The following is a 27,608-nucleotide window of genomic DNA, read 5'->3' on the forward strand; positions in this document are numbered from 1 at the left end:
TTGAAAAATTTAAGTATTTTTCTGGGCATCATCAAAAAAATGCTGAGTCATATTATTTTAAGATAACTCCAACTAGGGATAAACAAATGTTGTTGACCAACACAAAATTTATATATTCGGACTCCTTTGTTTCCCGGTTATCAATTGAAGGTTATGAATATTAGTTAAAAAATGTTGATTTGAAAAGTGTTTGAGGAACAAAAAATTGGCAAACCAAGGGTAGAGAAACATTGTTTAGAGCATGTCTCATCCCCGTTCAAATGATTTTTTAAATGAAACTGTATAACAGACCAGTTGCTTAGGCTTAGCTACAATCAGAGAATTAAACATGCCCAGCATACCTGCCCCTGCAAAATTTAATAACTGGCAAAAGTACACAAATGCAACTTTTAGTGAGCTTAATGAATGGGTCCAGAATGGTACATTTAACACTTCACTGACACGTCCAGGCGGGTGGTTATTGTGGCCAATAGATACCAATGGGTGTCATCAATGTTTTGTTACCTCCTCGGGGAGGGGTTTCCGGACGAGTAGTTCAGACCCTCGCTATATATCACCAGAACATGCTGAAATAATTACAACATATAGTGTGGGAAAGTTGTGCCAACAGTTGCTAAAATCATCCTCACTAGATGCAGTTAAGACACATCTCACTCTCTTGTCTAATAACACTGACTTACCAGATTTTTTGTCAGGCCCAAAGATACCACGTAGGAACCGTTTCTTGTATGAAGTATACAATGAAATATGGAAACTTTTCCAACAGGAGGCTGCAGCCCGGTTGAGGCAGATAGATCAGGAAAATCTGAAAAATACATTAGCTGTTGTGGATAATGGGATTCACACCTTGTCCGACCGGATATGTACAATTAACAACATTGTTTCTTCTGCTATAGACATTATATGTCTTTTTTATATCATGGACAGAGCCAGACCAGGTCCATTATGCAATTGGGTTGGACGCTTCAGACACTGAAGGTGGGTTCGCGTTACGTGGCAGCACATCAGTGCAGGAGAAATATTTTTTTCCTTTAATTTGACGTGACAACAACAACTAATGGCTAAGAAGGAAGCGACTTATGTCATGCTCAACATTGAAAAGTTAGAAAGATTGCGTTTTACCGTGGCCGAGATTCCCTCAGCAGAGTGGTTGAAACATGGGGTTATTAATCTGCTTATTTCTACATTACAATTCACTTCTTGTTTGAAACATGTTCCGGTAGGCAGATATGAAAAGTTGGGAGATAGTTACATCCATGAGGTGTGGGAGCTTCCCTTCTCGTACAAATGCCTCAATGGCATGAAAGAGGTCTTTCTTAGCGGTAGTGGATGTGAGACTTCAGTCAGCCATTCAATGATTTGTAAGCAGCTGTCCTTGCATGGGGCGTGTAATGCCTCGGTTGCGAACTTTCATACTATCTGAAGGGTGTTCCAGTTCCCTTGATTAAACACACGTTCCACGTGCTTTCAAATGGCAGCTACGTCCTCCTCAATAGTGAAGACTGTTGTGGCATGCAGGCCGGAATAGTTTACGTTGTTTCGGTCACTAAGGTCGTTACTTGCTGCGGGAACGTGTTGTTTGGCCTCACATTGCTACTTCCAAGGTGAATTTTGGCAAGTTAAGTAGACTAAAGGCTTTATTGTTTCAGAAGCATGTGGCCCTTACATCTGTGCGCGAGACCTACGCACTTCAGGTGGCAAGGTCATCAGCGGAAATACAGTCCCTGTTAAATACAAACTTTCCGAGACACTTTGGTGAACTCGTGGGACGTATATTTAATGCGTCCAGCACAGCTGGATTAGCTCATTTTTTCAAAGCTGTTGGTATTGGTTTTGTTCACACATTTTCCTCCATATTCGGTTTAATACCTTCGGCTATTCATTACATTTTCGGAAGCATTTTTGGGGGATTTCCGATAACTTTGGCTTTATTAGCCGGCATTTTGCTGTTGCTGTTGTTCTTCCGCAACGGCTGTCCCGCCGCAACAAGGATGAATGTGCAGCTGTGTCGTGAACGCATGATGCAGCACTTTGGAGCAACACTCCTGGAACATTTGGAGTGTGACTGGTCTCTGTCATTCAGACCGGTTTTGGATTGTGTGCAGCCCGTGTTTCGGTTCCGTTGGTGCTCTTTTGAACGTGCACTGGACGTTTGTCTCTCACAGCAACGCCCCCCAGTGATTGATGCTGATCTGTTGATGTTCTCGATGAGGGTTCATTACCAGGCATGTGTGCTGCGGCTGCGTTTGCTTAGAGAAGCTGATTACGAGCTACCCTTCCTGGAGGAAGTTGAAATTAACTCGTTCGTAGGCACTGCACGGGATGCCGCCTTGGTTGATACTGGGGCTTTGGAACACACCTGCTCCTTGGTAGTTTTTGGCGTAGATTTACCGGTTTGGTCATCTGCTGAGGTGGAGAATCTCCTACTTTCTATGACTAATGCTTGATTTGGACTTATCCTAAATTGACATTTTCCTTTAAATTCGGCATTTGGCCGCATGCTCACTTTTAAATTTGCAAATTAGTATGCTTGTGTGTCCTCTTAACTTGTTAAAATTTTAATAGGGTTTTAGGTATATTTTAGCTTAGGGCATTTTAGCTTCGGCTTAAACCACTTTCTACCGACAAGGGGAGGGTGTAGTGTAGCCATTTTTAATATAGTTTCATGCACGTTAGTTTAACATACTAGGCCGCTGTGCACTTTGCCCTAGATACATTTTATTCAGCCTTGTACCGTTATTTTACAATAACCAGTTTTACAGTCTTGTTTTAATTTCCTTCTATCACACTGTTTAGCTTAGTTCAGCACTCTGTTCTCAAATAATAAATTATTGATCGCCCTGTGCTTCAGGCAAGGCTACAGTCTGGTACATTGCCGGTAAACGTGGTAGAAGTTTAGTCTCCAGTATTCGTAGAAAATACACATCCTTACGTAGGGGCATTTTCTTTGAACATCTGCGTGTTAGTTATAAAAACACTTCCTAGTCATAGTACACGTCAGAGGGAGATTCCGGCCAGGTATGAGGGTTGATGTCCTCCCGGGGGAACCTGAAAGGCAGGCTTAGAGCTTAACATGCTGTGCTCTAAATATGACTTAGAGAGAACATAACCTAGCGGCACTATGATAGCTTTATTCTTGTGCTTCACTCTCATCGTTACTATTTTAATCCTACTGTGTTGTGTAGTTCTGGTTATTGCAGCTCACGCTTTGCTATCTAAAATGCAGTTGTTTTAGTAAACCAATCTTTAAAACTTAAACTGCCTTTGTCATTTCTATGTGAGACCGTACTGTGAATGAGAGAACCGGTTGGGACCGGAGTGACCACGACTTCCCTGGGAAGTGCTAAGATGTCATGCGCTCGGTTGCCCAATTGTCTCTTCCCTTTGGGAGAGATGAGGCACTGCTAGTTAGCTGGAGCAAAACCCGGATTTAGAGTGACAAGGGTCCTTCACCGTGGGTCAGACTTAGTCCCCCACACTATGAACGATCTTGCCGCTCAAAATCCAGTAGTCTCAAGGATAATGAGAGCCTACGCGACACTATTACAAGGTTTCCGCTGGCCTGATCAGGCTGACCGGCGGAAACCTTGAAATAGAGTGTTCCCACCGGTTTTACTGGCGGGAACAGTGCTACAAGATAGCACTACGCTCCCTTAAAGGAGCCAAGTGCTATCTTGTAGCACAGAGGGGGCCGACCAGCACCATCGGAATGCGCACTGTCTGCAAAGCAGACAGTGCACTTTCCAATGGTGCCGGGCAGGGGGGGCCCTGCACTGTCCATGCAGTGGCCATGAGCAGTGCAGAGGCTCCTCTGTGGCACCCTGCACTTGTTCTCCACCAGCCTTTTCATGGGACCATTGTCACCCCGTCAGGATCATGGATCACTCCTAATGTGGTGGTCAGACTGCCACAGTTGCGTGGTCCAACCGCCACCAATAGGCCTCGTAATGAGGCTCATAGTCTCTGAATGTGGGTTAGGCTACCTTTTCTTTTAATGTCGAAGCAGAGATCCGTGCGTGTTCTAATATTGTCTAACTGAAAAGAGTCATAGTGTGGTGATGCCCTTTATCCTTTGCTATCTTGGTTTTAAAACTCCCAGAAGCAGCCTGTGCGATAATGGCCTTAAAATGTCTTCAGAGAGTCATGTGTACTTTAGAGTGTAACCTTAATGAGTCCCATAATGATGACTGCCCCGCAGGTTTCCGGGATACCTGTCATGCTTTGGATTGGAGTACAAACTTGTATGTTGTGCTAAGCCCCGGAAGTAGGAGTTGGATCATTTGATTTTGTTGTCTTCACAGGTGACGGATTCCAAGACCAAGAAAGTAGGACGGAAAGGGAGCACTTCCTCTACATCTTCATCCTCCTCCTCCTCAGTGGCAGACCCGTTGAGTACTGTGCTAGATGGAACAGATCCTCTCTCAATGTTTGCAGCTACAGCTGAACCCATCACCACTGCAACCCACATGGTAATACCGATCTGCTCTTTGTAGGTGTTACTGATGCTAGTTACACAACTCCACAGTAAAAAATAAACAATTCCCTCTTAACTCAAATCTCAAAGCCAATTAGTATTCATGTTCTAATTGAATTTCCTTTTTTCAACATAATTGTTGTTAATGTTTAATCAGTTAATTGTACCCACGCCTAAAATCTATATGTGGATTTTTTTAGGACATACATTGTAGTTTAAACGTTGTGAGTAGTTAATTGTGGGGCTGTTTTGCTTTCACTAATGACCGAGCTGACAAAAATCTCTGGAATGTACTTCTTAGTTTAAAGAAGACATTTATTATTATTTCACCACAAGGTTCCTGAGAGAGGAGATTAGTAGGTTGGAGGCACACGTTTCATATTTTCTCTTACCGAACACGACAGCATGATAAGGAAGCGCGTATTTTGTATTTTTCTCTAGTGCAGGGAAGGACTCGGCCTTGGGAGAGACGGCCTTGAGAACTTGGCCAACTTTCAACGCTGTTTCTTCCAACTCTGACCTACAGTAGCCAGCATGTTTTGAATAGTCAATTATTTAATCTATAAAAGGTGTCCCTGGGCAGCAATGAGAGGGAATTTTCTAAGACTTCAGTCAGGAGTGGACGTCAACTGCCCGACCTGTCCCTCGAGGGTGGAAAATCTCTTTCTCGTAGTTGAACAGGGGTCATCAACTTGCTGGCATGAGAAAGATAACGAGCAGTGATAGGCCCTACGGTGATTAATTTTGACGTTATTCTTTGCTTGACAGTTATGCTATAATATAAACACATATATTTGCTGTGTACTTTGCAGTTGAGAATCACTTTGATATATTTTCTTTTCATTGTTGTGACTATTTTTAAACTTGTGCCTCCAACCTACTAATCTCCTCTCTAGGGAACCTCGTGGTGAAGTAATAATAAATGTCTTCTTTAAACTAAGAAGTGCATTCCAGAGATTTTTGTCAGCTCGGTCATTAGTGAAAGCAAAACAGGGGCTCTTGGCTCACCTACATACAGGACACTATCAGAATGGAGATGAAGAGATTGCCCCAACCCTACTCCAATTTAGGAAACAGCCTAAAACACACCTCTTTAGGGGACCCAATTTCATAAAGGCAGTAACAGTCCACTTCAAGTCTCAGAACCCAGCTATTCCTTCAATCAATCATTGAGCCTTTGCCTGTGTGTTGCTTTCCTCTGCCTTTGGCGAGGTTCATACCTTAGAAATACTACATTTATACCTACAGATAAACAGATTTTTAGATGGAAAGTATGGTGAATTTGATTCCCTAAAAATCTCCAGATTTGACATGGGTCTTTAAATATTGCAAAGGTAGTGATTCTTGAATGCATTGAGCAAAACCAGCAGTTAATGGAACAAGTGGAATTTCATGACCATTATGCTGTAAACCGTCATGTTTGTGTTTGTTCTATGTTTTTGGGTTCAATAGTTTAACGACTAGAATATTTCATTCAATGTCCTCTGCTTCCATCTGCCTAATGTGATTTGCTTCTCTAGAAATCAGGGACTCGCACACACAGCTGGAGATAAGGGATGTGTGACAAGCTACTGTTAGGACAACTGCCTACTTAGACCATTGCTTTGGGCATATTTACTACATGAGCCCTGTAACAGTGTTTTCAGGTTTGTATTTTTGGAGGATTCCGCAGACTTTTTGTGTTTTGATTTATGATCTGATTCTGATATTCAGAAATAAGGGAAATATAATCTCTGTGTAGGAGAAATGAACATGGTTAATCTGCTGTGCAGTGGAATTTGTAACTAGTAGACCACAGTTGGATCATTTATATCATCTACTGCTTTATTGTAACGCAAGGCATTGTCACCTTTGCAATAAAACCAATGCTGACTGTTGAAAACCTGTTTTTTGTTTCCCTCAAAGACATTTCATTGTATTACGACTTTTATATTTAGTATGAAACTCATATGGAATGATAAATTATTCCGTGTTGTGTTTGATACTTGGATATAAGAAATAAAACAAATTGCTTATCTGTAGTTATGTCACACTATGATCCCTGTTTTTTTATTTTTGAATGCAGAGTGAAGGTGTTTAAAAACATAAGCCAGAGCTTTCATTGCGTATTTATATTTTCTAAATACATTACATGGAATGTCTTCATTTTATACCAATCATTTTATTACCTCTGTTAAGTGTAGAAAACACCATGCTTCTATATTTGTATAGAAGACGGACATATTTCAAAACAATTGGTACCTGAAAGTGTAACCAACCAGTTTAAGTTTCACATTTGAAGAAATTAAATAACAAAACACAATTTCTGACTGTAAAATACCTGTTGTGGCCTCTAGTTTTATTCTCCCATCTAAGCCATTCTAACTTAGCCTTCAGAGCTTCCCAACATGTATGTCCCCACTCCACATTTAGGACATCAAAACAAGATGATTGATGGAATGCTTGAGTTAATCTCAGCCACTGAAAATCACTCAGGGCCACACCCAATCCATAATTTTTCACCCACCATGCTACCTCAGTTTGGACATATACAAATCAGCATTGACACTGCTGTATTGGGAACAGTCCAGCTGGAACTGCCAGGCCAGGTCCTCCCTGAACTGTAACACAAGTCACTCAGGACAGATTTCTCCCTAACTGGGGCTCACCAGCAAGATATAGCTTAGTTCCACTGGCCTGGCAGTTCACCTGGCCTCTCATGAAATAATCAGATATATCAAAGGCCACCTACTGTGGCTGACCTTCCTCGGAGACGTTGAAGGGGCTTGCTTCTTCCAAAGAAAATGTTGAAAACATAAACAAATAAACTATGCATTTTACAGAACCGTTTTTGGTTTTAAAAAAAAAACACTAAAGGATTTTTTTAAAGGCAATTGTGAAGGGTGTATTAGTATCAGGGATGTTGGGAGGGGGGAAAAATACATTGAATAAACTTTTTTTTAATGTTTTTCCTTATATTTTACCATGCAGAGATCTGCACCTGACTGTGGAGTCTCCCTATGGTAAAGCATAGGGAACATTTTTAAAAACTGTATTTAATTTGAAAATACATTTTATTTTTTTAATGATAAATATGAATGTCAATTCATGTTATTTATTTAGTTTAAATGTAGGACAAAATAAAAAATGCTACAGCCTTAGTAAGTAAAGTTTAAATGAAATCTTTGGGCCTGATTATGACCTTGGCAGATATGATACTCCGTCACAAACGGGATGGATATCCCGTCTGCTGTATTACATGTTCCATTATATCCTATGGAATTAGTAAAATGGTGGGCAGGATTTCCGTCACGTTTGTGACGGAGTATCCCATCCGAAAAGATCGTAATAGGCACTTTGTCTTGATTGAAATAAAATAAATAACATTTCTTTTTCTGAGGTTTTAATTAAAATATAAATTTCTACCTAAAGCCAAAAAATATTTTAATGCACATTAATAATTATTAAACATGATGTATAGAATTATTTAAACTAAGTTTAATTTTTTTAATAAACATTATTGTAACCTATTTGTTTATATTCAGATTAGGTTATTAAAATATTATGTAATTAAATAATAAATGTACACTATGTAATATATTGTTTACAACAATAATTAATATTTATTCCTATTTGTAACCTTTTAAAATTATTTTACTATTATATCCTATGGGTTTTTATTTAAAGTCCCTACCTCCATTACTTTCTATAGGAAGGTGTTGCAATATCATTGGCTGGCCATGTGTAGTGCTAGAGTTACTAATGCTTTTTTTTAGTAGAAACCTACAATTGGAGCTTGTGAATTTGAGGGAAATACTGAAAAGTAGTAAACCACTACTACCCGCCTCACAGACGAGTACCAGCTCTTCGAGGAACTTGGAAACAGAGCTGGTGACGACGCGAGGCGGACCTTTCGCACAAGTAGGCAGGCAAGCTCCATGTAAGAGCAAAGCGGCGGTAGCGGCGTGGCCATGGAAAAGACGCTGTGAGACGATGCGGGAAGATGCTGCGGGAAAGCCGCTCGCTCCTTTCTCCCACTCCTACTGTCGGCCTTGGGAGAACCTGGGAGTTTGGGCGGCGTGGAGAGACGCCACGAGAAAGACTGCAAGCGAGGCGCAGTGTCCTCTCCCTCCACTGCTGCCCGGGCAAAGACACACATGTAGGGGAGAGGCTCCTGTTAGGTCCCATGGAGCGGGGGAGAGCGAGTGACCACGCCTTTCCCCTGAGGCTGGGCTGCCCGAGGTGCCAGAATCAGGCTGTTTAGGGCAGTTTTGGGCAATCTGCCAAAAGAAGTCAAGGAAGTCTCTGGCATCAGAGGAGAAGATCAGCGGGGCCCGGGGAGACAACCTGCAGCATTCCCCTTGAGATAAGTCCCGGTGTCACCCAAAAGACAACAACAGGCAGAGGTGGGAAGAAAAAGCAAGTCTCCCTCTGCACACACAAGGGAAAGCACTTGTTCAGCACTGAGGAAGCATCAAGGAGCCGGCCCGCGCAGAGGATACAGGTTGGCAGGACGTGGAGAGCAGTGGGCGGAAGAGAGCTGGGTGAGCCGGGAATTGAGGGGAGCTTGTTTTTCGACATTAGGGTACTGTGGATTGTGCTGGTCCCTGGCTTACCACTTCCTTCCTTTTCCTTACTTCTTTCCTCCTGGTCCGGCTCCGCTCTGTTGAGCCTCAGCCAGTTGGCATTGCTATAGAGCGGGTGCCCGGAGGTCTGTGGTCTGTCTGTGAACTGAGATTTTTTCGTGATCCAGAGAGCGTTCGTAATTTAGAGTGGAATAGAAGGATCCAGCAGGAAAAATTGCATTTAGTATCATACTAGGTCCTGGTCAATCGCTAAGCAAACTTCTTGATAGTAAAATTGGTTTGCTTGGAGAGTGGACTCGGAACAAAGTAGAAAAAAAAGGAGTAAAAGGATCAGAATTAATAAAAATGACTTCTAAGTGCACGAGAAGGAGCATGTCATTCCTCAGCCGGGCCTGTAGAAAAACTAAATCGAACCCCTTAAGAAATAAGGGTATCCAGCATCTGAATGCAAAAAGTTTGAACTCTATTCCCCCATTTCTCCAAAAGGACCCATGTGAGAAATCAGTGGACAAGGTGGGAAATCATCTTGGTACCAACAATAATATCTCCCAAGGTTCTGTTCAGGGTGATGACTTAAATTATATGATGAATGGTGCCACTACTGACAGGGGTGGTTTAGTTGTTGTCTCCGCCTCCCCTTTCTTGAGTAGGGCCAATCAAGCTGATATTTTAGAATTTACCCTCTCCGACATTGACCTGGATGATGTGCTCGGCCCCAGAATTGTCCCTCCTTCCATTCCAACTACGCCCCTAGTAGCTCAGTCTAATCCAGGTTCCCCTATGCTAAAACGTTTCAGTAGTACTCCCTCGGACCACTTCCTTTCGGATACAAGGTCTTCAGAAAACCCAGATTTGGTCTGTTCGGGGAACTTTTTTTCCAATTGCTCACTGGATCAACACATAATCCTTTCTGAGTCCTTTAAGTGCCTCGAAAGAATCCTTTCGTCTGTTCTGGAACTCCTAAAAAAATCCATAAAAAATTCTGATCACACTCAAGATATTCTGGTTTCCATACCGAAGGTTTTATTAGCAAAACAAAAGGTGAGCCACCCTTCCGACGAGTCAGCCAAGACGACCGTAAAGGATGTATGTATGTCAATTATTGGGACTAAACATAAATGGTGCCTTTTTGCAATTCTCAACTGCTGGAGATCTGATGAACATAGGTGATATCTCCTCCCACTCCAATGAAGGAACCCACGTGGGAAAATCACAGCTGGATAAAGCAGTTCCATCACTAGTGAATCCGGCTTCCCAAGAGAGTGTGGTATATTCTCTGGACAACCTCTTCTCCAGCATGAGTTCAGTGTGTAATGCTCTACCATTGGACCAAGATGTTCAGGAAAAGGAATTTACTCTAAACCCCCGAGCGGCTCCAGTCCCAATTTTCCTTCCTAAAGATCATTTCTCCTTAAAGTCGATGAAACGGAATGGAAACGAGATGGAAAAGGCCAGTAAACCAACTAAGATAAGAGGGAAAAAGGTGGGGAAAAAAAGGAACAGGTGAATTCCTAAAAAGAAGGCAAGGAAGGTTAAGTTTGAGGAAAGGGAGCATGTGGAATCTTCGAATGTGCAGGATCAGGTCCTCATAATGGAGAACTCCCAGAACGGGACTGAGAAGGCGCTTCCTGTGTTACATCAAATGCCAGATATGGGTTCATCGCAAGATCACCGACAGACAGATTATCCGGTCATGCCTTGTGCCACATTTGACTCAATTGATGTAATCTCGCCTGGCAACACCTCATTAAGAGCTTTGGACACCTGCTCTAGATTAGGCACTCAGAATGTGGGAGAAAAATCCAGAAGGGAGAATGACCTTATTAGGCATATCGAGTTACCGGATAGACTGGAGTTTCTGACTATATTTGAGTCTAATATAAGTTTAAATCGATCCTTTCTACTGTTGTGTTTTTTGGAATTAGAGGAACTCAATTAGTAGCGATATTGTGAGGGTCTTCCTTACCCACAGTACAGGTGGGTGTAAGGCAAAGGTATGGTTCACCTCTAAAACTGTTTTGAAATTAATTTTGGTCAATTGTGCTCAACTTCAACGCAGAGGTATAGATGTTATCCCAGACCGGAATAAGTTAATGTACCTCGGCGGGCAGTATTCTACTCATGGTCTAAGCTCCTCAAATAGTAAAGCGAAGCGGGGGGGAATGTTCATCCTCCTCAAGTGAAATTGTGCAAGTTTCTTTATTCCAGGGTGCAAGGGTAGTGAAGGTTTTGGAAGGTCCCATACATGAGGTCACCAGTCCTAAACATGAAAATTGAAATTGGTTAGCGGGGGCCCTGAATAGGTCTCTGTCGAAGGGCAAGCTGATACAGTTAAGTTACTAACACTGACCTCTCATTGATCTCTTGGAATGCTGCAGGATTAGGGAAACATCTAGGTAAATTAAATGTAATCTGCTCATTGAAGATTGATTTTATATGCATTCAAGAGGAAGGCTGTATATCTGGGTCCTTTATGCTGAAAACCTGGACGTGGACCCTGGGAAAGAGGTGACAGTATTAAATGGAGGGGAGAAATGGATAATACGGGTGCATCCACCATGGCTGAATTAGAAGGGATTATAAATTCAATGTGCTCATCTGGCGCCATGGGCCCCAATGAGGTTCCGATGTCTCTAATTAAAAGGGAGATAACTGACAAATATGTATGCTGTATTTATTGATTACTCCACAGCATTTGATAGGGTGGACAGGAAAATCCTGTGGAGGAAACTTCAGGAAATAGGGACGCCTTGCCTGCTGTGAGCAGGGATTGTCCTCAAAATTTCTAACCAAAAATGGCATGAAACAGGGCTGTTTATTCGCCCCACTACAGTTTTCCCCTATACTTCCATGACCTCCCCAAAATTATTAGGAGTACAAATGGTTATGCCCCCGTGGTGGGTGGCTGACCAATCGCCTGCCTACTATACACAGATGACATAGTTGTGTTCGATCTCAACCCAAAGGGCCTAAATCAACGTCTGGCCGCTCTAAATCTTTACTCGACGAAGCACTACTTGAGGATTAATAAATCTAAGTCTCAGGTTGTATGCTTCATGGGAAAAAAAACAGAAGGAAAATCTGTTCCTCCTGGGTTTTGGGTCAACGTAAGTTGGAGCGGGTAGATACATATCAGTTTCTGGGTAAAATATTTTCCGCCACAACAAATGATCAAGATCATATTTGTAATAATATTAGTAAGGCTATTTCACATGCTCAAGGTTTGGTGGCTTTCTTCAATGCAAATGGTAATTGCCATTTTTTTTGCATCTATTGTCTGCCTATCAGGTTAAGATACCAGCTACTCTTTCATATGCGATAGAATGTATAGACATAGATAAATGGGACTTGCTTGACAAGACAGAAGGCCGGATCCTAAGATGCCTGGCTTCCTGCAATAATTCAGCTTCATGGGCAGCTCTAAGACTTGATTTTGGCATCAAGAACATCTTTGTGCAGGGCCTTGCGGCATTGATTAGAAGGGCACATTGCCTTATTCACAGTGAGGAATCTACACTGAGAAACCTGGCATTTAATGAAATTTTTAATAATTTGAGAGAAAAATCCAGGTTTTGTTTTAGAAATTACACCTATGCTGTTCAGCCCCTAGAACTGGACCCGGACCTCACTCCTTCAATTCCCCTTATAATCCTAAAATAAATCTTGAAGGAAGTGACATGGTCCAAAGGCTTCTCGATGGATCTCGATTTGTGCCGCCCTAAAAGAGGACTCGAGAATCTAATCGAGTCTGTGTCCATGAAAGTGGTGCAACCTTATCTGACTTGGAATCTTCCACACTGTGTGAGGCGATTTTTTTAATACTGATTAGACTCGATCGAATACATCTTAGGGATCTAATTTCTAAATGGGATGGCGCTACCAATTCTTGGGACTTGTGTCAAGGTGGGGTACAGAATATTAAACACATTTTATTTGTCTGTCCAGCTTTAGCTGCTCAGAGGAAATTATGGTTGAAACCCCTCTATTTCTGGTTAAATATTAGATCTTACAGAGAGGCACTAGATATATGTTATAATCCTCCTAATGAAAGATTTTGTTATAGGATTTAAAAAAAAAATGTCAAACCTTCCTGCAGTTATATTCATCTTCTGCGATTAGATCGTCTCTCGACCCCTGGCGTGGAAATTAAATTAAATATTGCAGGGATTGTAGGGGGTTTTCTACAGTTTTTTCATGGGCTCTGAGGGAGGTAGGACCTCTCGATTGCCCATGAAATTTTATGTTGTCATGTTTTAAAGAGAAATTCTCCGAATGAATGAAGGAAGGGAGGGGTATGTCCCTAAATTTCGTTGAGCGAGGACTCTTCGAATTTAAGAATTGGTTTCTGTAGTAGGAGGTTAAATTTATGTCATATCAAGATTAAATATTGCCATTTATTGGAAGTTCTAGGAATGTGTGAAGCATGTAGGAACGAATTGAAGGTTTGCAATTTTATTTATTTGTAGAAAATGTATTAATTTATTATGTATTGATATGGTTTTGTAACGTTTTACATGTGGATCTCTTTGGAGTTCCAAATCATGATAATAAAAATTGAATTGAATTGAAACTTACTCAAAAGAATAAACTTGATCAATAGTGTAAATATATTTGTGAATCACCCTCTATGCTGCATTCAACTCCTTATTGTCTAAGGTCCTTTCCTGACTTCTTTATCTCTTCTCTCTTTCTCTATTTCCATCATTAATCCTACCATTCATCCTTCTCTGCATTCTTCTTTGTGCCTTTTATCCATCCACCCATGCATTACCAATCCTTCTATCCATCCTTCTCTTTTTTCAGGCATCCATCCATCCATAAATCTATCCATCCATATTTTTCACTCAGTTTTTTCTTCTTATCCATCCCTACCACCATCCATTAATTTATCATTTTCTGTCAGTCGCTCATACTTTTTTCTATCTATCCTTTTCTCCATTCATCATTTCTTTTTTCTTCGCGTCATTTATCATTCTACTTATCCACTCTGTACTTATCCATCCTTTGATCCCTCTGCCCGTCCCCCTTTCTGTGCATCCCATCCATCTATCCTTCTCTGCAGCCACACATCCATCCAACAAATATCTCCTACTGTCCATCCATCTCTATCTGCCCCTCCTGGCATCCATCCATCCATAGATCTGTCCATTCTCTTTCCAACCAAACAAGCTTCCTTCTACCCATCCACCCTTTACATCCTTCCAAACATACATCTTCTCTCAATCCCTCCCTCCGTTCCTTTTGTGCACATTTCTTCTATTTCTCCTTCTTGGTGCTATACTTTCCCAGTGGGATTTATGAACTTCTCTTCGAAGACCAGTGCCTATCAAAAGTCATAGTAGCCTTAAACATTTTACATGTTTTATGTTGCATAGTATTGCCCACTGGCACAAACCTCCACTCAGGCTGCTAAAGTGTGAGGTTCATGACACACCTACACTAAAGGTGTTTCACAGAAAGTGACTTCACATTTATTACAGTGACTATAATTAACACCCATTTTCGAAACCAGAAAAAAACACATATCTCATTTATTTTTTAGGAGAAACAGCTCAGAGGTTCTTTGTTCACTTTGTGAGTGTTCCATAGCAGAGTAATGCAGTAGCCTAATATAAATAACTGTTGCCGCTTCTGTTTTATGTTACTATGAAACTTATGGTAATAATATTTTATTGTCATTATTATGTTCGCAGAAGTTCATGGAATACCATATTTAAAACTTTATATATTGCTATGAAGGTGCAGTGATGAACATAATGCAGGTAAATATTCCTTCTTCATCTTATCTTTTAGGACAATGGAAAGAAGAAACGAGACAAAGAAGATGTTGTTGGAAGTGACTTCCAACCGTGGTCAAGCAAGCGCAGCGAAATTCTTGCCCGCTACACCACGACTGAAAAACTCTCTATTGTAGGTGAAAAGTGCAGGTTTTACAGTGAAAGCTGATGGCAATGCAGCAAAAAAGTTGACTTTGTTTAATAAATGCGAACTACTTTTGTTTCTTTCTATAGAACCTTTTTATGGGATCAGATAAAGGTAAGGACAGTTTTGTGTTCAAAATAAAAAAAAAAAATTGACACTTTAAAAATGGAAAGCACATGGATTGTCTTGCTAAATCTCTCCATGGTTGTCATGTGTTTGTGAGTGGAGAAGACCCTTTATGGTTCCATAGTGTGAGCAATAAGGAGCTCTGCATTAACTCTTGACCCACCCCTCACCCTTCCACACACATGCTCATCTCTAAACTGAGTTTTTCATCACATATCGCTACAAGAGATATGACTCATTCAATTTTACATATACGCTGTGGGATCTTTACGATGTTGCCTGGCTCGTGTATGTTATAATTGGGATAATTTCAAATTTCCTTTTCACACATCCAGACTATGTCAGATGAATGTCAATAATTAGTGGTATTAGAAATCTTCAACCTCCAATAGTGTTAACGGCCTAAAAAAGCTCTGACTATCCTCTCAACATTCCCACATACCCTTGTGTTCCTACTGTTGTACCTCTTTGATACTTCATACTGCTTCTTTTCCTACCTTTACCTCTCATCCCTAACCACCAAATTCGGCCTGTTCTCCCAACACCTGTAACTTCTCATCCCATGCCCCTTCACGCCCCCATACCAACTTATCTTCTCCTTATTGCTCTGTTTCTTCCCCTAAATCCCACCTCTCACCCCGGCCATCCAACCCCCTACCCTGTAACCTCCACACATTCCTTCTCACCATTCAGAGCAACTCTCCAGTCATTCTCCTCCATCCCCTCTATCTTACCTATTCATCTCTGCTTTCCTGCTCATTCTCATCTCTTGTCCTCGCCCATTCCCACCCACCCCTGCATCACCTCTATCTGTTTTAAAGCAATGCACATTTGCTCTTTAACCCCACATCTCCTTTATAACCCATGCCCTGTCACTACCACGCTGACCCAAGAGGCGAAGGTTCCTGCCTGATTTTCTTTTTCCATCACTTCGCTTTACTTGCATCACTCACCCTATCCTTATCTCTCCTTTCCTCTGCCATACCCCATTCCACACCCCTTATTTTTTCCCTTCTATCATTTCTCATCTCTTTTCTCTTACCAATCAAACCCATCATCACCCCTCACTGTAAACTCTCAACCACATCAGGTCCTTTACAACATCTTTTGAAGTTCAGATACAGGCCTTCCAACCATCTTTCTCCTCTTTCATTCATTCACACTGTCTATCACCAATCACTTCCATGACTGTGCTGCATCATCAGCAAAATGCATCAATGAACTAGAACAAACAAAGCACTCCAACCTGATCTCTAACTCCATTCCAAGCCTTCAGTTCACTGATCAAACCTGGCTAGGTGATGACGCAGCGTTCATCCTTTGTGAGGTCCACCCACACCGATCCATTTCAAACCCACCAAACTCCAGGGTTCTCATCAGGCCACAGAATACTTGGATGCCACTGACATAAAAGGAAAACGGCAGTCTTGCTGATGCTTCTTTAGAATGAACCGAAATCTTTGAACAGGAGTGATATGATGGCAGAGGGGTTGCCGCCAATGATTTGTGCAGCATATGTATTCGCAAATGAGGTTGAGCGACTGCTTCAAGAACAATTTTTCTTAACTTGTAAAAAAAGCATTGACTGCAACATCAACTTCATGCATTCTAGACCCGGTCTGGTGGCAGGCACCTCACCCTCTTCCACTGAGAGCTGATGGTGGTGATGAACACATATCTGCTGAGCTAGGGAGATCAAATGGGAGAGGTGGAGATAAGCAGGGTCTGATTTCTGGTAGAGCAACTTGCTGGCAGTCCATCAATAAACACTCTTCAGGGGTTTGAGGAGGTGTCCAACACAATTATAATACAGTACAGTTAGCCATTAACTTGTAAGAAGGCAAGTGTAAAGGACTTGAAAAACAGTCTCCTTTCATGTGTTTCAAGGAATGTCTGCTTGCATGAATGTTTGAGTAACTAGGTTTCTAAAGTATTGCAGCAGTGACAAATATTTGCTTGTTATATTCGTAACTCTCTTGTAATCATTGATTATGGCTCGTGAATTGATTTTGTGCTTAAAACATTTGTATAAATGTTATTGAAATTTCAAGTGACAAAGTGCCTCCTATAGGTAAGGCTTCGACTCCTGGTTCAGCGGTCTCTGAAAAAGTTAGAACTCGCCTTGAAGAACTTGATGACTTGGAGGAGGTGAGAATATAGTTCCTTTTATAGATGCTTATAATGTATAATTTATGGATTCCCTGAGGGCTGCCATCACTTTGGAATTCCTCAAACATGACCGATGTACATAGTCTGGGGTATATGTGTGGAATTAGTGAGCATGAATTGTATTTTCTGTTTCAGCCTTCCTTGGTCTTTTGCCATGTTTTTCTGGTTTTCCTTTATGATACTCCTCACTGTAGACTTCCTGTCCATATTCTGCACAATACTCCTTGTTAAGAGCCACCATCTTGGAATCATAGGTCCACCATGGTAGCCACTGGGGATAACAGGACAATGATGCCTGTTTTGTTGGCTAATTTAGTAATATTAAAATCAGAGATGTTGCCAGGAATCTATACTGGTTCATGAAGCAATATAGTTCAGTAACGCTTGTGGGTAAATGTCCCATCACTGGCTATGTTTTGCAGGACGAATTGCTGTATAGATTAATATTTGTAATCTCTCTGTTGTGCTTCTCTTTTACGCCTGCCACCACTTTAGAAGGGATTTATTTAAGGAATGTTTTTTCTCCTAGCCAGCTTAGAGACTTTCTTCTTAGCTTACATACCCCTTCTCACTATGAACTCCTTGGAGGCTGCCCCAAGACTTTTAAAATTCTTTCACTATGAACCATTCTTCCTATTATGTGTGGGACATTTTTGTTATGGTGGGTCTCCTAAATAATATTTGCATGTCGGTAGTGTGTACGTGCTAAACACTCACTGCACTTTAGAGCATGGTGTACATGACAGCGGAGGTGTTCCACTATAGTCTTTCTCATGGCCTCACTTGAATAAAATAGATCTCAGCACAGGGATGTGGTGAAAGCCGGTGAAGAAGCTCTCTTAGCAAAGTGGTTTGCTTCATTGCACCATGCCTGCTAGTGAGTCCTGCTGCTTGTGGTACCCACGGAACCTCCTTCAGCACCATTACCTAAAGGCTCTTCAACTTAAGAAACTGCAGCTTCTATTATGTTGCAGGACATTACTGAATGTGCTGCAACCCTTATCAAAATCCGTCTGGTTTGGGAACTTGCCGCCAGCAGCAATGCTATTTCCCTCACGTCACCATAGTCATGGAGGGGAAGGACATGCAGCGGATTTCAGTCTCTGGATTGTTTGCTTCGTCCCAGTCTCAAACACCCTGGCAGAACTTTTATTCTCTCTGTAGAAATATAACATCTCTGTACCCTCAAGTGTATTCAGCCTTTGTCGAATTTTGTAAAAGGTCTGGTACATTATTTTGATAGTTCATTGAAACCATTACAAACTGCTCATTACAAAAGGACAGCATTCAAGTAGTATGTGGAAGGGAGTGGATCAATAATCCTTAAATCATCTTAAATTGTCTTAAATCAACAAGATTAAACACATTAAAATAGATCTGATAAAAAAAAATAAACCACATTATCAGAATAAAAGTGCCCAGTTGATTATGTTTAGGCCTGTTGCAATCTTATAAAATGGCAGTAATGAGCACACTTTATGAGTGGACTCCAACACTACTTGAGCTTGTAAAGTGTAGACCATACCTTTAACAACCGTTCTTAGAACAAAAACATGTTGTATGGCCATGGCACAGCAATGTAAGGTAGCATTGTACAATGAGCAGTCCGTGTATGCACTCATGATGTCGTATAACAATTAATGATTCTTCAACAGGGCAGGCGTGGCTCATACTATTGGATTTGGCTAAAAGGGGTTCCAAATAGTTATAACTTCTATAAATATGGTCTCCACTTGTGGATGTTTTCCTTCCAAATAGCAGATAATGGAAATGCAAAAGCTCTGAATGTTTAAAAAAAAAAAAAAAAAAAAAGAGTACAAGAATCTCAGCTACTTCCTGCATTCTGTGATTACAAATGGGCACATACATAAATGTGTGCAAGTGATTTCGTTTTGTTTTTGCATAGACTACATTCCTGAATGCTTGGGCGCTGTGTCCGCTTGGGAAAGAAGTCAAACGTGGGGAACAATCCAACTCATAGCTGCATTAATTGTAATTTATAATATGCTGAGTATGTATCTGCAAAATATTTTTTTGCAGCCTAGGTTTTTCATAACTGTTTAATGCAAGCCAAAAATATCTTCTTTTTTGAAACGTAGACCTGTCTGCAGAGAATTAAGTTTGTTTTGTGATTTTGTTTATTGTATATGGGAAAGAAGAAAGTAAAATGTTGTACTCTCACAGGACATGAGCCTTTAGGGCTATTAAGACAGAAATTAGGGAGTACCCAAAAATTATTTCTTCCTACATGTAAACTTTCAAGGTATTTCAGCTCTTTTTACTTTAAAGCAATATTTCAAGAAAGTGGATTTCAGGGCTAAATGCTTATTCAAACGTCTCAGCTCCATTCTGATCTGTAAATGCTAGTGTGGCAATTAATTTATGTTTTGTAACTATAAGAAGAGAGTTACTATATGATTTTTGGTGGACCTCAAAAGAGCATTAAAGGTGAAACTTAGTGATGACACTTTTGGTTTCCGCTAGTTTGAATGTTGTTGATGACTGCCTCTTTCATTGAATCGAGATATTTCTATTTTGAGGTCTGATAAACTATTTGACTACCTAAGTGCCACCAGCCATGTTTTTGTATATACCTTCCAAAGGCAACTTTTTTGTTTGTCAGAATTGACAATCATAACATTTGTCTAGTCTTGGTAAATTGTTTGAAATTTGAGAAATTCATAATAACTGTTTTTAGTATTTTTGTACTGATATTGCTTGCAGACCAAAATATATTTAGGGGCAGGGTCTGACAATTGCTTCATGTTTCTGCCTACTCTTTTATTTCTTATTAATATTCTGTGAAAGTCACTTATAAATCCTTTAGGTAGTCACAATGCCTTTGCCACAGACCCTAATCACATCTCATCATTGGTTCATAGATTTGATTGTGCTTCAGCCTTTAAAAACTATTGATATGTTTTTTGTTAGGGCTCCCAAAAAGAGCTTCTGAATTTGACCCAGCAGGATTATGTGAATCGAATTGAGGAACTGAACCAGTCACTGAAGGACTCCTGGGCCGCTGATCAAAAAGTGAAAGCTCTAAAAATAGTTATCCAGGTCAGTCGAACCAACCATACGCTTTTTCACTTATCAATACTAAACTTTAACTGATCATGATTTTGTTGGTGAATGAGCGGTTTCATAGATGCAAGCATTGGCATAGATTATAAGTATAGCTATTTTATAAGTTAAAGTTATGTTAAAGTTGTAGTAAGCAGTGGGTATTTTATTGAGCAAGAGAGTGAATGTGATGATGAGTCAACAGCTAGATCTGCAACCATGGCTGTGTATCCTCGTGGGAGGTTCAGAGCCAGTTCTGAGCTCAGGGCCTGTTGGGACACATCTAATTTCTACTTGGTGGGTGCGGGGCACTAGAGAACTTACTGGGCCACACAAGTACAGCTGAGAGTAAATAACTACAGGCATAGAATAGTTGGATATGCAGGTGTCTGATGACCCTGATCGTTACTAGGCCAACAATGCCTTTCCCTTGTTGGACCAGGTTAAAAGAGACATATGGCTTGTGATTTCCCTTCCTATATCGCTACTGAGTCAGATGACCCTGACCAAAACTGTGGAGTGATCTAGGATATTATATGTTCTGAAAAATGTTTTGAATAAAGTGCCAGGATCTTACTGTTTCTGGTGGAAGAATGGGTGCCCAGGTTCAGTATAGTCAAGTGCTTTAAGTCCACATTTGAGTTAGGATGACTGACTTCCTCGTTTACTATCCAGTGGCACATTATAACCCTGAGGGCCAGCTCAGAGTAGTGAAAGACAGGCTCAGGGGCATACTGACAGACTACACTTTTCATACTAGAAGGTCCCTTCCTGTAGGGGTCCAACCAGCTACCAGAACTTTTATGTGCATTTGGAGACACATAGCAAGTTACATCGGGTGGCACAGGATACTAATGCAACAGATGTCTCCATGGGTGAGACTGACAGTGGCACAGTTGGCTGCTCCGAACGGATTTCAGAGACTGGGACCTACTTGGGGTCTCCACAATGGAGGATGTGCTTTGGGCAATGCTCTTGGGGCCTTCTCAGAGCTTTGGGAGCAATTTGGGTTACTAAATACTCAGTTTTTCAGGTTCCTATAGCTTCAACACACCCTGACCTAGTACCTGGTGGGAGGTAGCCAGCTCTCAATTTAGCCTGCTAGAGGCTAAATTGCTCCCTCTTCCCGAAAAAAAAATCCTCCGGAACGAATAAAATGTTGGTTATCCACATATCGTCTGCGTGAACTTCATTGACTATGAGAAGGCATTCAAAAGTGTAGACAGAGAGAGACCACTCCTCGTCCAGTGTGGAGTGCCAGATAAATTTGCAAAAATCATCAGGAACTCTTACGAGGGAATGACTTGCGAGATAGTCCAGGGAGGAAAACTCATGGAAGCCTTCCAAGTGAGTATGGAGGTCGCCAGAGTTGTTGGCTCTCACCTTTTCTCTTGCAGGCCATAGACTAGATCATGAAGACTCCTACAGCAAGGAGAAGAAATGAGATCCAGTTGACACCATGGGCGCAACTTCACAACTTGGACTTTGCAGATGACCTGGCATGGCTCTCCCATACATATCTGCGGATGCAGGAGAAAACTGACAATGTGGCAGCCACATCAGCGCAACTTGGCCTCAACATCCACAAAGGAAAAACTAAGCTCTTGAAGGCTAACACTGGTAGTCCAGCTGCAGTCACTCTTGCAGGCGATTCATTGGAACAGGTTGAGCCCTTCTCCTACATAGACAGTGTCATAGACAAGCAAAGTGGCACAGACACTAATGCCATGGCAATAATCAGCAAAGCAAGGGCTGCCTTCATTCAGCTGAAGAAGATTTGGAGTGCCAAGAACCTAATGTTGCAAATCAGTCCTTTTGGTTTTAGCGGAAACTTAGAGAATAAAAGTAACACCCCCCCAACAAAGGCCAGACCTTCATCAACACCTGTCTAAGGTAAATCCTCCAAATCTGCTGGCCAAACACCATCAGCAACATGAAGAAATCATGAAAACGAGCTGGGGCTATATAGGACACACCCTCTGCAAATACAGCTCTTACCTGTGTCCCTGAAGGGAAAATGAAAAGAGGAATGCCAGGAAACACATGGTCCACAGGCCTTGAGGCTGACTGCACCTGGTTACACCTAGAGTCGCATTGAAAGAAAAGCCTAGGATCAAGATGGCTGGAGGGTCCTGGGTGATGGCCTATATCCTAGGAGTGGTAAAAGGCATAAGTAAGAAGGAAGGAAGTGGCTATCCACACATCATTTTCCTTTCAGGCTCTTGACCTACTTGAAACACAGACATGAGTCAACTGAACAAAGCAGATTGGCAGGCCACCGCAGTGGGCCCGAGCAATATGGCAATGTCAGCATGCTACAGACCTTTCAATTCAAATATTTGCATCCATGTAAGAAATGAGGGATAGACAGGGCTGAATGGGAAGATAGTCCTTGCGCATTTGTTTGATCTGCCGGGTATGTCCTGGGGATTTCCTATTCTCTTGGCGTAGGATTGTCTGACCTGATGTCCATACTGGAATATAATGGCCGGGACACCGACTGAAATAATGGGGGTAGCTGTTAGATGTCATCCCAGGTGGGCTAGTTAACTATCCTTTATGACATAAACATTAACACATACATGAGGCAGTTTCTCAGGGTGGGTTTTCTCTTGTCCAAAAGGGACATAGTTTAGACTTGGTAGGCTACAGCAGCTCCCCCACTTCCAAAGTGGAGACTTGGACCACTTTTTAATACTAGAAAAGCAAGTCTACGAGGATGCCCACAGAAATGTGAACGTATTTAGGGCAGGTGGGTATAGTACTATGAAACGTGGACAGAATTTATAATGGGCGAATTGAACCAGAGGCTTTTGCTGGGAAGTCATCATAAGGGAGATGTTGATATGGTGTATGTAACCTTTATCGGGTGCAAATAACGCTGTTGATTGTTGCACTGTTTTATGTTACAATTTCACTAAATGACTTTAATTAAACGAAAACAGAAGCAAGCAAATTACAGTTACCATGATACCAGCCACTGGTAAACAGTCGCCGGTTTTTAAGGCCATTGTAAGACCAGGTAAGCTGACAATGGGTCTTTTTCAAACAGGCAACTGCTCAAAACTCCATCGGGCTCATAAAAACCGTGAAAGACATGCCAAGCAATTAATCGCTGATGGGATCACCTGATCAGACACTTAGCTGAAGGAGGCTGACTTACAGTCCATTGTGTGTATTTGTGTTACTGGCATGATCTTTGGCAGGCAGTTAAAGCTGTCAGCAAGTAGAGCCAATACAACTGTAGTCATTAAGTCAGACTCCCAAAACAGCATTCAATTAGTTTTAAATTCTCATTGACTTGTTATGCCGTTGTTCCAAAGATTGTTTTTAGAGGACTTCTAAATAAGTCATCACATTAGCCAGAAGAGAGGATGGCATGCAGAATTGTTCTAGAAAATTAAAGCCTGTAGTTACAGCTATATATTTATAATGGTAGTCACCATGATTGCCTTTTGTAAAAGAAAATGCGTAGTCATTGCCGTACATCTTCTAAACTTTAGGCACCATCAACCATTGTTTTAAATCTAATTTCTCTGCCTGACATTAAAACCCGTTATATCATTAAAACGTGGCCTCCACAGGCATCAGTTAATTTGGCTGGAGTAGCCATAATAAATGTGTACCTACCAGTAGGGGTATGTTATGTTATGTGTATTTGTGAAGTGTACCATCACCTGCGAGTGTATCCTGGCGCTGAGCAGGTCTGTATGCCTAGCCCTGCCTATAGTAGGTTGGATAATCAAGAGTGTGGTCTTCAGCTTCTTGGGAAATCCATGAAGAAAGGAGGGGGCTCTGATTTGGAGTGGGTGGTTGTTCCACGCTTTTGGAGCAATGTAAGAGGACGCCCGTTCTCTTGTTCAGGTTTTATGTATACGTGATGTGTGCTAGTAGGAGCCCCGCGGATCGGAGGTGACTGGGTGGTTGGTGGAAGGAGATGCGACCGTCCGGGTAGCTGGGGCCTGAGTTGTGTAGTGCCTTCAGCTACAAATAGGAAAACATAAAACGAGGAAGAGAAATGTCATATCAGATCACCTGTCACAGATAGGGACAGTGTTACATGCCTTACACTAGGGACACACAGTGTTCCTACCATAAAACATTGGTTTACACTTAACACCTAACCTTGCCCACCTATGCCAAATGGCAGATGTACACTTATAACAATCATGAATGCAAACCAAAGCTTTCAGCAAAACCAACAAGAATCACACCTTGCTTAGCGGCCACACCAATGGTAGTAGTGCTATAAAAATGCCAAACACAATACATACAATCCTAGTACTTTTATTAGATGTTGTGGGTGCAGCAACGAGAACTGTGTTCTGCATATTGTTTTTGCTGTGATGTGTAAGTGATTTAGGTGTTGGGGTATGGGATCCGGCCCACTCCACCAAAGCAAATGTAACTAGCAGAGGTCACCTCCCTGCATAATGCAGACTAATCATTGGGTTCCAGCTCTAGAGCACATCCTACAATTTCATACCCATTTCTGAAAAACCTTATGGGGCATGTATTTTAGTCTTTGCTGCCTATAACGGCATATTTGTTCCCAAGAGTTGGAAACAAATGAAAGACAGATTGAAGAGCAAGAAAACTTCCCCCCAGTTAATAGTTACTGTAACTCTATAATTGTTAGAATCCGTATTTTAGCTCTGTTTCTCATCCGCTTGCTAGGGACCTTACAGTACATCTGTCTAGCAGACCCCGCGGAAGGTGATGGGAAAAACCACCCAGGGAAGATCAGCATGAGAAGCACCTTTGGTGCCCTTTGTTTACAAGTATCACTGTGAGATTAGTTTCCAATACACCCACTAGTTGCCAGAAGTCTTTCCAAAAGATAGAAGTGTAAGGGGACTAAAAGGGCCTGGAGAAGCAGCATTCTTGAGAACCTCTCTGTTTACCTTGCCCTGAAATGTATCCACAAGTGAATGGTTTTGTAGAAATGAAAGGGCCGACTGGTGGAGTTATACACCCCCTCCTAAAAACCCATGTGGCACTTTCATATGTTTAGTTTCTATGTCTAAAAAAACAGTTGACGCCAGAAAGCGAATACTTTCCTGTTGTTAAAATGAAATTTGGGCGGCCTGCCTGGAGAGCAGACCAAGATTCCTGGTACTCTGATGGGAAATAACTCCGGACTAACTTCCTTTGCTCACTCCTACAGGACACATCCCCCACTTAAACCTACATTCACAGCTAGTCAAATGTGTGGATCCATAGGGTGTACCTTTACCTTCACCCTTTATGGTCTGCAGCAGTTGAATTGAGGGGGCTGTAGTGTAAGCTTACAACATCTAGAGTGGTGATAATATAACACAGTTTAAAGTCTGTAGCCCCTGAAAAATAATCTAAACTAAACTGTAGTATTTAAGTTTAAAAACTGATATTGTTTTATGACCTTCCTGATCGGTCAGTTATTCATAACATTGTTGTGCAATATAGTCCAATAGGATGGAAATGCATGACCATGTTTAGTTTTGTGTATTAGTGCTATTGCTGTATCTTGTATATTCTGCTTTTAAAATAGGATACAAATATTTAACAAAAATAAGACTGAAGTATCCACCACAAACATTGTGAAAATATGTATTGTGTTAGAAGCGTTGGTATTTCATTGCCCACTTGGATTTAAAAAATACAGTTTTGGTCAATATTAAGGGACTTTAGCAGTGTTTATTCTTATACCTTCTAGCTCGGCATGTCAAGGCAGCTGCGCTGGCCAATTTATAGGATCTAAATGTTGAAAAATAGTTGTGTGTTTTTGTTCTGTTACCTGTTTGATGTACAAAGACTGTCCGGAAGACATCCACTTCGAGGACAGAAGCTCATGTTCTCAGTACCAATTTTGCTGTCACATTTGTTATGCCTTTGAAAAAAAACACACGTTTATATTTTTGTTTTCGCCTTTCCTTTGCCAGTGCTCAAAGCTATTATCTGATACTGCAGTAATCCAGTTTTATCCAAGCAAGTTTGTCCTGATCACGGATATACTTGACACATTTGGTAAGTTTACATTTATAAGTAGTAATTTAATTATTTAGAACATGTGTTGGTATTAATAACTTTGAAAATCAGAATGGGTTTTAGAAGTCCTTGTAGTGCCCATAAAAATGTAGAATTTCGATGTGGGGATATTTTTCTTTTGTTAGAAGTGCCTCGTAAAACTGTTCAGAAGTCCAGAGTTTTCGATACTTGGAAGCACCTGAGTTCATTTGGCGGATTTAAATTGAGATATATTGGTCGTTTTAGACCAATTTAAATGAGTTTAGTAGCAGTGTTTCTAAAGATTATATGGCGTTAGCTCATCTAATCTGAATTCAAGCATTTAAAAAAAATCTCCACGAATAACCCTGTCTTGTGATTTCTTTTAGGATTACATAACTAGTGTTCATGTGATAACAGTCTGTTTTTTGTTTCAGGGAAGCTCGTGTATGAACGTATTTCGTCTATGTGTGCAGAACGCAGCACTTTAGCAGGTAACATGCACTATGCCCTCTCAGCATCATTGTGTATTTGCGCCAGTATCACTGTGTGAGGAGAGGCCTTGATGCCTGCCAGACTTTCACTTGTTCCAATTGCTGGATCACAGATCATTTCTGGCCATCGGTGGTGGGCCTCTGTAACATAATCTCTTCTTCAACATCAGTGTGAAAACCTGCTTCTTGTTCCATCAGAAATATGAATGTACATCACTTACCAAAAGGAGTACACATTTTCTCTAGGGTAACCACGCCTGCATGTCTGGATTTCTTTGATGCGTTTCCAGACCAGTTGTTGTTCTGCAGACACTACATGGTATTGGCTTATATCAGTGACACTGCAACAGTGAATTATGTGGCAGGGCTGATTAAATTATGCAGCATGCGTTGCACCTTCTGTGGGACTAAAGTGTTTCTATAATGTGATTTTAACTGATGTTAAAACTGTTGAAGCATGTGTTTTACTTCATTATTACCGGTTTAACGTCAGAGCGACTGCTCAGTAATATATGTTGTGCTCTTTTATTTTAGTTACTTTTCATTTGTTTATGCTGGAACCCATCTGCAAATTATGAGCAGATGCTGGATTATGTGGCAAATGCAGTAAATCTATAATTGTGCGGGAAAGTGTAACCGCTGCCGTTGATGAAATGTGGATATGTGTGGTGGTAGTGCCCCTGAAGGTCTGTTACTAGGTATGAAGAGTTTTCTCTTACTGGTCCCAATGTCATAGCAGACCTCTACAACTCCTAACTAATGCACAAGTTCTCTCTTTACCTCGTTTTTTAATATCTTGTTCATAACATC

General features: G+C 41.2%; 1 protein-coding gene across 1 annotated transcript in view; it reads left to right on the plus strand.

Annotated features, from left to right (window-relative positions):
* The window catches only part of VPS35L (VPS35 endosomal protein sorting factor like), a 430,244-nt gene that overhangs the window by 80,962 nt on the left and 321,674 nt on the right, over positions 1 to 27,608 (plus strand). The window contains exons 3-9 of the mRNA XM_069210247.1: positions 4,302 to 4,469; positions 14,833 to 14,949; positions 15,051 to 15,075; positions 17,159 to 17,235; positions 20,188 to 20,316; positions 26,241 to 26,325; positions 26,742 to 26,798. Coding sequence (XP_069066348.1) covers positions 4,302 to 4,469; positions 14,833 to 14,949; positions 15,051 to 15,075; positions 17,159 to 17,235; positions 20,188 to 20,316; positions 26,241 to 26,325; positions 26,742 to 26,798 — 658 coding nt within the window. The remainder of the gene's footprint in view (positions 1 to 4,301; positions 4,470 to 14,832; positions 14,950 to 15,050; positions 15,076 to 17,158; positions 17,236 to 20,187; positions 20,317 to 26,240; positions 26,326 to 26,741; positions 26,799 to 27,608) is intronic.

Source organism: Pleurodeles waltl, chromosome 10, assembly GCF_031143425.1.
Source record: "Pleurodeles waltl isolate 20211129_DDA chromosome 10, aPleWal1.hap1.20221129, whole genome shotgun sequence".
NCBI lineage: Eukaryota > Metazoa > Chordata > Amphibia > Caudata > Salamandridae > Pleurodeles > Pleurodeles waltl.